At 50.8% G+C, this 13,940-nt stretch overlaps 1 protein-coding gene across 1 annotated transcript; it reads left to right on the top strand.

Annotated features, from left to right (window-relative positions):
- Positions 1-8,432: 8,432 nt before the first annotated feature.
- On the top strand, positions 8,433-10,431 carry FZD10 (frizzled class receptor 10; the record flags this gene model as incomplete). The annotated part of the gene is made up of 1 exon (XM_081252912.1): positions 8,433-10,431. The coding sequence occupies one exon, from the start codon at positions 8,433-8,435 to the stop codon at positions 10,176-10,178; it is 1,746 nt and encodes a 581-aa protein (XP_081109038.1). The 3' UTR covers positions 10,179-10,431.
- Positions 10,432-13,940: the final 3,509 nt, after the last annotated feature.

Below are 13,940 nucleotides of genomic sequence, written 5' to 3'. Positions count from 1 at the left end.
GATCTCCTTTACTTAAACTAAACTGATGTGGGTGTTAATCCCCTCTACTAAATACCTTCCCAGTAATACCTGGATGCAGGTTTCACTGAAAAGCTGGGGACAATGGCCTGGCCGAGTGGACACATCCTGCTGACCGTCACAACCACCTGCGATTGCTGCTCTTCTCACCGTGTCACAGGTGTTAGGCTGGAAGGGTCGCTGGTCATCCCTCTCCATCTGTAGGGGTGGCCCAGACTTACCTGGTTCCCCCTTTGTGTCCCAGCGTGATTAGTTATATGGTACGTTAATCACATACACATCAAACCCTGCTAGCTCTGTGACCCTCCTGCAGGATCTGTAAAATCTGCCCTCTCCTTTCTATCCCACCTCCTAAGCTCTGGCATCTTCTGCTTCTACTGTCAGAGGCTCAAGGGCAGCGGAAGGGAGTGATGAGGAGCCTGGCTTCAGGGTCTGCCTGAGCTCTTCGGGCTGCACGAGTGACTTAACCTCTTTGAACTTTAGTTTCCTTCTCCGTAGAGTGGAGATAACAATAGTCCCAACTAGGTGGGGCTCTAGCAAGGATGAAAAAAATGACAAAATTCCTAAAGGGCTGAGAACAGTGCCTGGCCAGTGGCAAGTGTTCAATAAACGAGATCACCATGGTGATCAGGATGCTGAGGATGCACCTCTGGTTCCCTCACTTCCTCCTGGTCCAGGCAGCATCTCTCCAGCCATAGTCCTGTGATGTAGCCATCCAGAGTCTTCCATCACAGAGGGGCATCCTAGGATGGACCCGTGCATCTCGCTGCCTGTATACATGGGACGGAACAGGAGGAGGTTCCTCAACGTTTTGAAATTATTTTCAATTTGTAATTATTATCTAGTCTTTCAGGAATGAAGGGAAATAAATATTTTCTAATATTCAAGGAACAAAAAAAGGACAAGGCTCCTCTTTCAGCTGCAACCTCGGGGATTGAGAGGGCACGATCTTTTGTGTAGGATGTCAGTGTGGAAAAAAGTCACCCACAGAATTACTGAAAAGACATGCATTGGGCATGGTTCTTGGTCCTGGGAATGCAGAAAGGATCGAGTTTGGAAGTTCAGCTTGAAAATTAGACTTTGAATACACATATAGATTTATGTATCTGTATTTAGATTATATAATTAGATTATGTATTTAATACATGTATATTAGACAGAAAGAGAGAGAGAAGGGGAAAGACATTGTCAGAAGAGAGAATCTTTATTCTTCAAGTTACCATTCTTAGCTACAAGAACAGTCACAAAGACCTTCCCAAGTGTTATATTATAAAAAAAAAAAAAAGGTGAAATGCATGCAGGGACAGCAAAACTATCTTCCCCACCCTGTTCTGGGCCTTAAAGAAAAATGGGATTTTGCATTTGAATTGTCATTTACAAGGAGGAGAGCGGAGCAGGTGATCTGAATGAGTTTCATTTCTGGAAGTGAAATTCACAAGAGAAACGAACTGTTTCTGAAAGCAGCAGAAATTCATCACTACGTTTCAGATCCAGGCTGGAGGTAAAAGGGAAAGCAGCCGTCCTGGAAAGGGACCTGCAGCCGCTGAGAGTGGTTACAGCAGGAGGATAGGGACTCCGCAGCTGTGTTGAGAGGCCCACCCCCATCTTTGCTTCCAGCTTGTCAGCTGCTTATTCCTGGTTAAATTCAAGGAAGAAGAGGGAAGCTATACGTGTAGCAGTTCGACTGGAAAGAAAAAGACTCCTAAATGATGCTATTGGCAAACTATCTTGCCTTCTAACCAATGAAGATAAATGAAGAAATTAACAAAGAAAAGTCAAAAGGCGACTGACCAGAGTTTATACAGTGGTTAATCCCAGTGCCAGACACAGTTCGAAGCACTTTGAGTTGTCTCACTTAATCCTACCCCAGACCTTATAAAGGAGGTGTTGGTATTATCCTCATTTTATAACAAAGTTCAGAGAGGTTAAGTAACTTGCCTGAGATCACACAGCTGAGGCCAGGGGTAAAACAACACAGGAAACTCACACGTGGTGTTTCTTCTGCCTTTTCCTCACCATTTGTGACCCTAAAGAATCCCTTCAAACACAAGAAAGCAGAACATCAAAATGACAAGAAAGTGGCAGATGCCTCCCAGTCCAGGAGGAAAGGAAAAAAAGCCATAAACCAGGCCTTTGTCCTTCTCCTGGCTGCTGACATGATACCCAAACAGGGGCCCTTTCTGAGAGTCCGCATGGAGTTCCTGCACACCTCCTATCCAGGGGCAGGCAGGGCAGTGGAGGAAGCTCGGAGCCCAATGCCTGGTTTTGAATCCTGACTCTGCCCCACCAGCCTTGTGGTCTTGGCAAGTTACTCAGACTCCCAGACTCCGGTTCCTCATCTGGAAAATGGGAATCTCCCCTGGACCTGCTTCACGGGGTCACGTGAAAGGCTTAGAACAGTGCCTGGCATGGGTCAAATGCTCAATCAATCAACATTTACTCTCGTTAGCACTTTAATTATTGACTAATATGATTATTGGCTTATATTATTTCAGGCCTAACATTGTCATTGCCCAAACCCCCTGCTCACAAATGTCATGCCCTGTTGTATCCTTGATGGTGCTCTCAGCTTCCACGGATACTGTGCTGCAACCATCATGACGGCTGCGGTGAACCCTGCACTTGTTAGCATTGCTCTAAATGCTCCCCGTGTACCACAGCACAATCCTCCCCATGCCCTGTGAGGTTGGAACCCCACTGCTGCCCACTTTTCAGATGAGAAAACTGAGGCATGGAGACAGGATGGAACTCTCCCTAGGTCATGGGGCTAGATCATGGGGCAGGGGATTCAGACCCAGATCCTACATAGTCACCACCACGGGTTAGAGCTGCCCATGGTTTTGGCAAAGTGGTTTCAGACTCATCAGGGCAAAACTGGGAGGTTGGTTCTTTTCCCCTTCTTCTTAAGGCAGGACCAGGTTTGTGGGTGTCCCCACTCTGTCCCTGAAGGGAAGGTTTCCCCATCTAATCCGCCCCCCTCTCCTGTGCAGGGGTAGCGGCCTCTGGAGGGGGTGGTACTGACCTCTTTCTTAGCATCCCATCTCAGGACAGGCAATGAAAAAGGGTCCCAGGGTGGAGGCGCAAAGCAGAAAGGAAACAGATGGGAAGGTGAGTAATTAAATCAATATACACCCAACAGCCAAGGGGGGGAGGAGGGCGCGGGAAAGAAGCAAAGCAATCACATCCAAAACTGAAGTCTGAACCCCTATCATGTGTGTTCATTTCCAAAAGACTGTTTCTTAAAGCTGTTTGGAATATAAATGCAAAACAAAATAAAACACACCCCCCATCCCTGCAACACACACACGCACGCATACACACAAGAATGCCCTTTTGTTTCATTTTTCTGGAATCCTGATTTTTCTTCCCATAGAATTCTCCTCCCACCCCCCAAAGCAGCTCCGTACAGAATTACAGGTTTAAGTACTTTGATGGTGCCGGTTCTGTCAGAGGTGAAGGGTCAATTTGTTTGTATTTTAGAGCAGACGTGTGCTAAGCCCTCCTATATTTTAAACAGATAATGTCCTTGTAATTTGGAAGCACTTACATCGAAGGCCGGCTTTGTCCCCTTTTTCAGCGTGTGTGTAGCTCTTGCCCGTCTCTGTTGAGATGAAAAAGAAATACTGTATCTTTAAATTAGGAGGCGCCGGATAATGAATCTTGGGCAGTGAAAAGGCTAATGCCATGTGGAGGAGAAGGAGTTTAATCTAATTTAGTTGGAGGGTGTCTGTCTGCGGTGTTGTTTTTGGAGTGTGGGAATAGAGGGGAAAGCTGTCCCCTTGAATGGTCGCTCCAGCGCCAGAAGCAGTGGGGAGCCGCGTAGACGCCAGTGATCCAAAGCCGGGCCTTGAAAGGGGGATTAGAGACATGCTCTGATTTGCAATTCACACTAATGCACCCCGCGGAACCTTTGGTAATATTTCAAACCACGTTTCAAGGGAAGTGGCCTTAAAATCGCTGCCTAAATTGTGCTGGGGAGACAGAGTGCCCTCCAGTCATCCGTTTTATGATGTGGATGCTTTGCTGTTTGTTTCTCATCGCCCCACCCCCATCTCAACCTCTTCCGACTAGTGTTTTTAGGTGGAATTAAAACTTCTGTGCCCGCTGAATCTGCTGCAGCTTGCTTGGCTTCTCGGGTGGTACACGCTGTGTGTTTTCTTTAGTAAAGCATCCCTTCTGATGACCAAAGGTATTTTCCTTGGAGAAAAATGTGGGGCGGTAGGGGTGGGGGGAAAGGGCACGCTTGCTTGGTTAGAAAGCAGAATTCTCCATGCCTTTTTTTTTTTTTTAATCTGATAATAAGTGTCTGCAGAAACATAACCCAAGATGAGGTCAGGGAAAATGGCGCCTTTTGGTATCAGAGATCGCTCTGCATGTCAGGCAATCATTAGCATCTCGTTCTTACTTGAAAGGAGAATCGGAAACGTGCTGATGAAATACAAATATTGATGATGGTAGAAGATAAAAGAACAACACTACACTCACTTCATGGGATCATCAAACATCAATGTGCCGAGAGAGATGCTCCAAGCAACTGTTCCTGGAAAACACAGATAACCTGAACCACTTTCTACCTTCAACTTTATTAATGCCCTTCTCCTTTCCTAAGCTCTGCTGATATTCTACAAGTTCACTCTTGCAATTAGCTTGTAACGTGCTAAGTCTATGGTTCAATTTCTTTCTACTGCTGAAAGAGTTAGCACTTTTTATCTGAGATTACTGTGAGTTTTCTCACATCTCATTTCAGAAAGATCTCACACACTGCTTATAATTTCCACTGACTATAACATACATCGTAAGAGATACAACTTTGATGTTTAGCAATATCTGTGTCAAAGTGTTTTCTACTTCGGACCTCGCTAGAACGAGATGAAATGCTGCCTCTCAATTCCCTTCCATCCAAAAATATTTAGTTTTCCATCAAAATATTGTCTGACTCCTGAAATCATATTCCCATTCAAAAACCTTATACTTTTCTGGGCAAACATTTGCAAAACTTGAAGGTAGTTAATGTTTAAGAGTGTCTCTCCCATATATATATTTTTAGGCAGTTGGGGTAAAACATATATATATATATATACATATATATATGTGTGTGTGTATATATATATATTCCTTGTCCCTGCATGTTATTTGAAATCATGTTTAATTATAAAGTTTCATTAAAAACCTTTGCTCAAAATTTTAGAGGCCTAATAAGATTTCCATTAATTTAAACATATCGCTATTCCCAGGACAGCCCCAAATGCTTTCTTTTCCCTCTTTCATCCATGGTTAAATATGTAAATAAAATGTCTAAAGTCATTCTTCAAAGAAGACAAAAGAAAAAAGAGCTGAGGGGAGAGACAGCCATAAAATTCCTCCCAATTCTCCATAACATTTGCCAGAGGGGGGCCAGTTGCCAGCCCGGGCTGAGCAGCAGGGAACCCGCTGCTTCTTAGAATCACACATCTCAAATCCCACACACAGGAAAATAAAATAAAATAAAATATCTTTTCAGCTGGAGCCATCAAAAGACCCTTTTCATTTATTAGTTACAGAGTTATCTTGCAGTTGGTGATTTCTCAGAGCCCTCATCTTTCTATCATAATGCCTGTTTGTTGGTTTCCATCTCAGCTGGGCAGAGCGAAGCACTTCTGCAGACATTTTTTCTATAAAAACGAGAGAAGAAAGCAATCTGAAGTGGTTATAGTGAAAATAAAGGGTCTGAACATGGCTGAATTAAAACAGCACAGAATAGATCAATTAGGAGGCACTTTCTCAAGTAGCTAACACCCCACTCCTGGTGTCGGGCACTGGCCCTGACTCTCTCACATTTATATTTTCAGAGCTTCTGAGGGAAGGAAAGGAAAAGGAAAAGAAGGAAAATGATGTCCAAGGAAGGATCTTGGCAAGGAAAATTCTAGAAAAGCCAAGGGATGTCCACTGAATCTTTTTTAATGGAAAGGTTTGGAAAATAGCTCACTAGACTCAAAAAAAAATATACACACGCACAAAAGAACGCCCATCCCCAAACAAACTATCATAAGAAAAATGGCAGCCTTTTAAAAAGCATCTCGGCAAACAATCCAGTTGAAGGCGGTTGTTCTGACTGCCTTAGCGTTTACCTCGACCACCTTTTTCTCCACTTTCTTCCTCACGCGAACCTCTTCCAACACCTCACACTGAGATCCAGGGACACTGCTTCAGTGCCCGGTGCAATTCCCAGCCTCATTCGTCTCAGTGTTTGCTGGATGCATGGATGCATGGATGCATGGATGCATGGATGGATGGATGGGTGGATGGAAAGAAGGAAGGAGGGAAGGAGGGAAGGAGGGAAGGAAGGAAGGAAGGGGTGGATATGTGAGTTCTCCCAAGTTTACTAGATGTAAAATCCTACTTGTTTCAAATAAAAGCCAATCCTCTAAAAAGCCTTCTCAGAGGAAGTGCCCCCCTTCCGCCCCCGCCGACAAGAAGCTTCCTAGCAGTAGCGTTTCCTTCTTGGGTGCTTCCTAGAAATAGCCGGGGACCCGCAGCGCCCGCCGCTCCTGCAAAGCCCCGCGGTGGGGGTGGGGGGACGGCAAGACCGGGGGCCCCCCGCACCGACTCTCAGGGATGGCTGGACACACGGCACACCCCTGCAGAGGGCTAACCCCAGAAAGGCAGGAGGACAAAGGAGGCCCCGGTCCGCAGGGCCCGCTCCTCTGACCTCTCCTCCCGCCCGGGAAAGTCCTCTAACTGCCCCCGCTATGCGTGAGCCTGGGAGTTTCCGAAAAACTTTAAGAGATCCTGACCTCGAGAGCGGCTAAGGGGAGAGAGGCCCGGCCACCTCCTAGGGGTCCTGTTTACTGAAGGGTTAATACGGGCAGCCAGGTGACGCGACGGGCAAGTTCTCTGGAGGTGGGGCGTGGGCGTGCGTGGCCGAAGTGACTTCGTCCCCACCTGCCCCCCCATCCGACGGGGGTGATCTAAGGGCACTGGGCCAGGGCGCTCGCTCCGCACTTTTTAAGAGAACTGAGAGGCACGGGCGCCTCCCCTTGCCCGGGGAGTTGGGGACCCCCGGAGCGAGCTGACTCAGCGCCCGCCCACCTCCCACCCTCAACGCCGCAGCATCCCGCGGGTCTGCAGCCCAGGAGGGAGCAGTCGGGCAAATCACTGGCCAAATAATATAAATACCCGACGAGCGAATGACTTCCTATAATAAATAAACCCAGCCGCCTAGAAGAAATCAGCAGCCCTGCCTGGCGCGAGGCCCCTCAACTCCGCGGCGCTGTCGGGGGCGCGGGTCCCTCTGCTACACGCAAAGCCCCCCACGGCCCGAGGCGGGGGGGTGGGTGGGACCTAAGAGCCCCAAGAAGCTGCCCGCCCCTCCCCCTCCCCGCCTTCTCCGCGGAGACCGCGGAGGAGCGGCCCTAAAATCTGGATTCCCAGAGCCCTTCCCCCGCCCCCCGGCCCTTAGCTCTACTCTTTGAAATTTCAAAGAGACCCCTCCCCGGAGCCGGAGACCCGACGCAGGCCTGGTAACTCCGCAGCCTCGGGAAGATGCGGGCAGGTTTACAAGCTAAGGGGCCACTTTATGGCCGAGATCATAAAACGCAAATCCCACCTCGCTTTGAAAGCGCCCTCCGCCCGGGACCCACCATAAAAACCGGGGGCGACGCGCCCCCAGCCTCGGCCGCGGACCAGCCCGCCCCTCCTCCGGCCAGGCTCCGAACTCCCAGTCACCCCGGCGTCCTTGGGCTGCGGGGGACGAGGCCGGGGGCTCCCCGGGAAAGGGGGCGCAGGCCAAGTTGGAGGCCGGCGCAGAGGGCGAAGGAGCGGCGGGAGGGACGCACGGGAGGGAGGCGGCGCGGGGCCGGGGGCCGGGGGCCGGGGGGCGGCGGCGGGAGCGGGCGGCCCCGAGCTGCGCTTTCTCATGCAAAGCAGCGGCGGGGCGGGGCGGGGCGCGCGGCCCGGGGGCGGGGCCTGTCACCGCTCGGCTGTTTTCCCCTTTGCCTTTTCGCTCGTCGGCTGCGGCCGGGACCAGATCTCCGAAAGGCTGCGGGCCGGGCCGGGCAGAGGCCGGCGCGGGGAGGGCGGAGCCGCCGCCAGCCGCCGGCCCCCGTGCGCCCGCGCCGCCCGCCCTCTCCGCTCGCTCCCACGAGAGGCCAAAGTTGGCGGCGGCGGCGGCGGCCCGCGCGCCGAGAGCTCCGGGGGTCCTGTCGCTTCCCGGTATTGTTCGCAAACTTTGCTCGTCTCCTCCGCGGCCTCACCTCGGCGGAGGCGGCGCGCTGAGAGCGGGGCCGGGGGCGCTCTGTGCGCACCGCTGGGGCTGAGCTGGGCGGGCATGGGCGGGGGCCCGAGCGGGGACGAGGAGCCGGAGCCGGCAGCCCGAGCCCCGGAGCGGCGGCTCTGAGGGCGGCCGACCTCCCCGCGGGGACACCTCCGACGCCACCATGCAGCGCCCGGGCCCCCGCCTGTGGCTGGTCCTTCAGGTGATGGGCTCGTGCGCCGCCATCAGCTCCATGGACATGGAGCGTCCGGGCGACGGCAAGTGCCAGCCCATCGAGATCCCGATGTGCAAGGACATTGGCTACAACATGACCCGCATGCCCAACCTGATGGGCCACGAGAACCAGCGCGAGGCCGCCATCCAGCTGCACGAGTTCGCGCCGCTGGTGGAGTACGGCTGCCACGGCCACCTCCGCTTCTTCCTGTGCTCCCTGTACGCGCCCATGTGCACCGAGCAAGTCTCCACCCCCATCCCCGCCTGCCGGGTCATGTGCGAGCAGGCCCGGCTCAAATGCTCCCCGATCATGGAGCAGTTCAACTTCAAGTGGCCCGACTCGCTGGACTGCAGCAAACTCCCCAACAAGAACGACCCCAATTACCTGTGCATGGAGGCGCCCAACAACGGCTCGGACGAGCCCGCGCGGGGCTCGGGCATGTTCCCGCCGCTCTTCCGGCCGCAGCGGCCGCACAGCGCGCAGGAGCACCAGCTGAAGGACGGGGGGCCCGGACGCGCCGGCTGCGACAACCCGGGCAAGTTCCGCCACGTGGAGAAGAGCGCGTCGTGCGCGCCGCTCTGCACGCCGGGCGTGGACGTGTACTGGAGCCGCGACGACAAGCACTTCGCCGTGGTCTGGCTGGCCGTCTGGTCCGTGCTGTGCTTCTTCTCCAGCGCCTTCACCGTGCTCACCTTCCTCATCGACCCGGCGCGCTTCAGGTACCCCGAGCGCCCCATCATCTTCCTCTCCATGTGCTACTGCGTCTACTCGGTGGGCTACATCATCCGCCTCTTTGCGGGCGCCGAGAGCGTCGCCTGCGACCGGGACAGCGGGCAGCTCTACGTCATCCAGGAGGGGCTTGAGAGCACGGGCTGCACCCTGGTCTTCCTGGTCCTCTACTACTTCGGCATGGCCAGTTCCCTGTGGTGGGTGATTCTCACGCTCACCTGGTTTCTGGCTGCGGGCAAGAAGTGGGGCCACGAGGCCATTGAGGCTAACAGCAGCTACTTCCACCTGGCCGCCTGGGCCATCCCGGCCGTGAAGACCATCCTAATCCTGGTGATGCGCCGGGTCGCGGGGGACGAGCTGACCGGCGTCTGCTACGTGGGGAGCATGGACATCAACGCCCTCACCGGCTTCGTCCTCATCCCGCTGGCTTGTTACCTCATCATCGGCACTTCCTTTATCCTCTCGGGCTTCGTGGCCCTTTTCCACATCCGGCGGGTGATGAAAACGGGTGGGGAGAACACGGACAAACTGGAAAAGCTCATGGTGAGGATAGGGGTCTTCTCCGTGCTCTACACGGTGCCGGCCACCTGTGTGATTGCCTGTTACTTTTACGAACGCCTCAACGTGGAGTATTGGAAAATCCTGGCCACGCAGCACAAGTGCAAAATGAACAACCAGACTAAAAACCTGGACTGTCTGATGGCCGCCTCCATCCCCGCGGTGGAGATCTTCATGGTGAAGATTTTCATGCTGCTGGTGGTGGGCATCACCAGCGGCATGTGGGTCTGGACATCCAAGACTCTGCAGTCCTGGCAGAACGTTTGCAGCCGCAGGTTCAAGAAAAAGAGCCGAAGAAAACCGGCCAGCGTGATCACCAGCAGTGGAATTTACAAAAAAGCCCAGCATCCCCCAAAAACCCATCTCGGGAAATACGAAATCCCTGCCCAGCCTCCCACCTGCGTGTGAATGGCACTTGGAGGGAAGGCCGGAGCGGAAAACTTTCCCAGAGAGGATACAGTGGCAGTCAGAGCCCAAACATGGTGCTTTTCTCCGTTGGTTGGTTGGTTGCTTGTTTTGTTTTGTTTTGTTCTTTTTTTTTTTTAAATAAAAGTAAAAGGAAAAAAATAAAAAGCTTTTACCCTGAAATTCAGGATGCTGTGATAACACTGAAAGTCAAAATGTACTTAAAGGGTTTTGTTTTGTTTTGTTTTGTTTTTGTTTTCAGTGAAGGAGAGCCCTCCCAGTTAAGTAGCCTCTTGTGTAACTAATTTGTGGTAACATAGTTGATTCAGGCCCCCAGAAGAAAACTTTTGTTTAGAACCTTCCATAAATATACATCTGTGTGTTTGAGTTGGCGTTGCTATCCATTTACAAATCAGAGAAGAGATAACTTCTTTGCAAATTAAAGAGCCTCTGCTGAGTTTCAAAAAGAGAGAAAGAGAGAGAGTCACTGTCCTGCAGGGGAGCCCAGGGCCACCCTCAGGAAGGCTGCGTGCAGACGGCAACTTCTGTGCCAACAGGAAGAAAGAGAAAGCCTGACAACTCAGCACCCTCCAGTGGATTTGGAGTCACTTAAAAGAGACTCCAGCCTCCACAAATGGTCTTTCTCCGACATAGAAACTTCCACCAAACCTAATATTGGTCAGTGCCAACGATGTGCAATACATTTTTTTTCTCTTTACATGAAAATCAAAAGAGAAACAAGTATTTTGCTGTACATAAAGACAAGAAAAGAAGTCTCCTAACAAAAGAACTAAGAGGCCCAGCCCTCAGAACCCCTTTAGTTTTACAGTTTGTGGCTTTTTAATGGAAACCAAGCCAATGTGATACACGTTTGGACTGATTTGCGGAAGGGTGGGTGGAGACGGGAGAAGGATCATTCAAAAGTGCCCAAAGGGCTCATTGACTCTTTCTATTGTTAAACAAATGGTCTCCATGAATAGACCCGGGAAGCCATCTACCAACCTTGGAGTTTATTCTCCTCACCAGGAAACGCCAGGAAAGAGAGTGGTCCTGCTGGTGTCTATTTGTAATATATGATATTTTTCATGCTTCACTATTTTATTAAAAATAAAAGATGTTCTTTAGTTTGGTGCTGGTCCCTTGTGCGTTGTAAGGTGACCCTTCTCAGTGCGTGGAGAGAACAGAGAAAACGTTCTCCCTCTGTTTGCTTTTCAAGCAAATCCTGCGTGTGCATCTCTCTCTAGAGGTCACTGGTTATCTATGTGAAATGGCAAATGGACGGATTCCAAAGTGGGCAGGATGATTTAATTTCGGGCTTCCTACATGCAGGAAGCGGCTATGGTTGGAAGTTGTCTCTGAGTGGCAGGATGCAAGGGCCCGGTTTTAGCACCGTTCATTAAGGAGCATCTTGGGTACTAAGCGTGGATACACTCTTGCCCCTGGACTAGGGTCCGGAGAATGGATCCAACCAATTAGGAGAATTAAGTCAGAGTAGGGCTCAGTTGACCTGCTGGGGTCAAAGTGTACTGAGATAGAATGGTATACAACCGTCCAAAGGATGCTGGCTTTACAGCAACTCCTGGACACGTTTACAAAATCGACTGTAGATCTGGACAGGATAAAGTATCTGCTGAGGGTGCTGAGTCATCAAGGAGAAGTTCATCAGCTTTGCACACCCTTGTACTCGCTTCTTCTCCCGTGTTTGCTGTCTGAGTTGTGTAGCTGTAGACCTGAAGTGGGCCTGGGTTCCTCTTGTCAGAGGCACCGCTAAACTCAAGTTTTAACCCAAGGGCACCGTTCAGACCAATTGCCCTGGGATCTCATAGCACAAGCCGAGCCACCCGTGGGTCATCCTGACGCCAAGCTGCAGGATGAACAAAGAGCTCTTAAGAATTTTGAGCATCAATTAAACACTTATTAATGATGGACAGAAGCCTGAAGAACGGGGCAGCCTGTTTCCTGCAGATGGTGTTTAGGAATTAAGCCTGAGGACCCAGGCCACCCTTGCATCAATGACACTAGAATTGAACAATGGCATCGATCTTTTCTTTTTTTGTTTTTAGGGGGGGCGCTGGGAGGGGGGTTGCTGTAGCATGCAGGAGCAGGGAACTTGGATGATTTGGAACCAAGTTTGAGAAACAGCAAGTAGGTAGGTCAAGTAATTTAAGGTAAAATCCAGAATAGCCTTCAGTGCATTAAAAAAGAAAAAACGTTTAAAACAAAAATGCCCACAAATAGAAACCTATTTGTCGATTTTTCCCATCTCGCCCCCGAAAAGACTAAAGATATTTACGTACGTGTGTATGTATGTCACGTACCCTTTCTGTAACTCCTAGGAAAAATAAAAATGACATTTTGGAATGGAGCTTGGAAAAGTCGAGGAAGATAACAGTCAGAGCCCTGCGGTGAGAGTCCAAGCTGGGCACGAGCTCAAAATACTCAGTTCTAAAATCATTAGACTAATTGGCGGTTTCGGGTCTGCCCGTGTTCAGGTACGTAAGCTTTCGACGGTGGTTCCAAGGGAAATCAAGGCATCCATGAGAGCCTTTGCTGTTGTTTAGAGCAGCGGTCCCCAACCTTTTTGGCACCAGGGACCGGTTTTGCGGAAGACAATTTTCCACGCACGGGGTAGGGGGCGGGGGCATGCTTCAGGCGGTCATGCGTGTGAGTGACGGGGAGCCGCTCACCTCCTGCTGTGTGGCCCGGTTCCTAACAGGCCACGGAGCCCTGGTTTAGAACATGCAGGATTTCCAAAAGAACTGTTGATTGCCTTCGTTTCGTTTGGAGATTTCCCCGCACCAAAGGCTGCATGCGGCCTTTAGCTCCAGGAAAATGGAAACCTGTCTTGGGTGACAGATCGGAGGGGTGAGGTCCTGGTCAGAAGAAGCTCAAAGAAGGTGATGGGCCAAGGTCACGCTGCTGGCCACAGCTGTCCGTTCATTCTTTGATTCATTCCCTTATCCACATACAGCTATCCACCACCCAGTATATATGCCAGGGCCCGGGAAACAGAGAAGCAGACTTTGGCTTCAAGAAGGTCACAGCCTGGTAGAGGAAACCTGCGTAGATATAACGGGCGCTTGGGCATGACACATCTTATATGTACGTCTATTCTGAGTCAGGGACGCATCCCAGAGGTGGCTCGAAATCCACAGAAGGCAAAAGACTCCACGCGTATAATTTCACTGCAGGGTGAAATTGCAGCCACGTGTTGATGGCTGAGTTATACACAGGGAATAGAAAACTCCATGAGGACCTAGACTGTGCCCGGCACCTGGCAGGAGGCCTCGGAGTCGTAATAATAACTACAACAATAACAATGGTAGTCATAGTGTAGCAGACCTTTCAGAACACTTCCCGTGTGCTGAGTGCTTGACAGCGTTGTGTCATTTAATTATCAGGACAATCCATTCAGGTAGGTACTCTTATCAGCCCCACTTTGTATATGAAGACCCAGAGGCACAGAGAGGTTACATAAACTCCCAGCGTCATACAGCAAGTAATTAGAGCCGAAATAGGAACCGGGTGGTATGATAATAGATCTCAGTTCCGTAAGTAATTGTTGAATGAATGAATGGATGAATGATAGCCTAGCGCTTTGTACCAGCTACTACGCTAAGCACTTTACATGTATTTCATTCAATTCTCTAGCAAATGTTGGTAGAGCTGTTCTTATCCCCTGTATTATAGATGAGGAAATTAGAGCACAGAGAAGTCAAGTCACTTGCCCAAGGCCACAGGGGTAGCAGGCAGGGAGCCCAGAAT

This window comes from Mesoplodon bidens, assembly GCF_964165515.1.
Source record: "Mesoplodon bidens genome assembly, chromosome: 13".
Taxonomy (NCBI): Eukaryota; Metazoa; Chordata; class Mammalia; order Artiodactyla; family Ziphiidae; genus Mesoplodon; species Mesoplodon bidens.
This window is presented reverse-complemented; position numbering and strand designations above follow the sequence as displayed.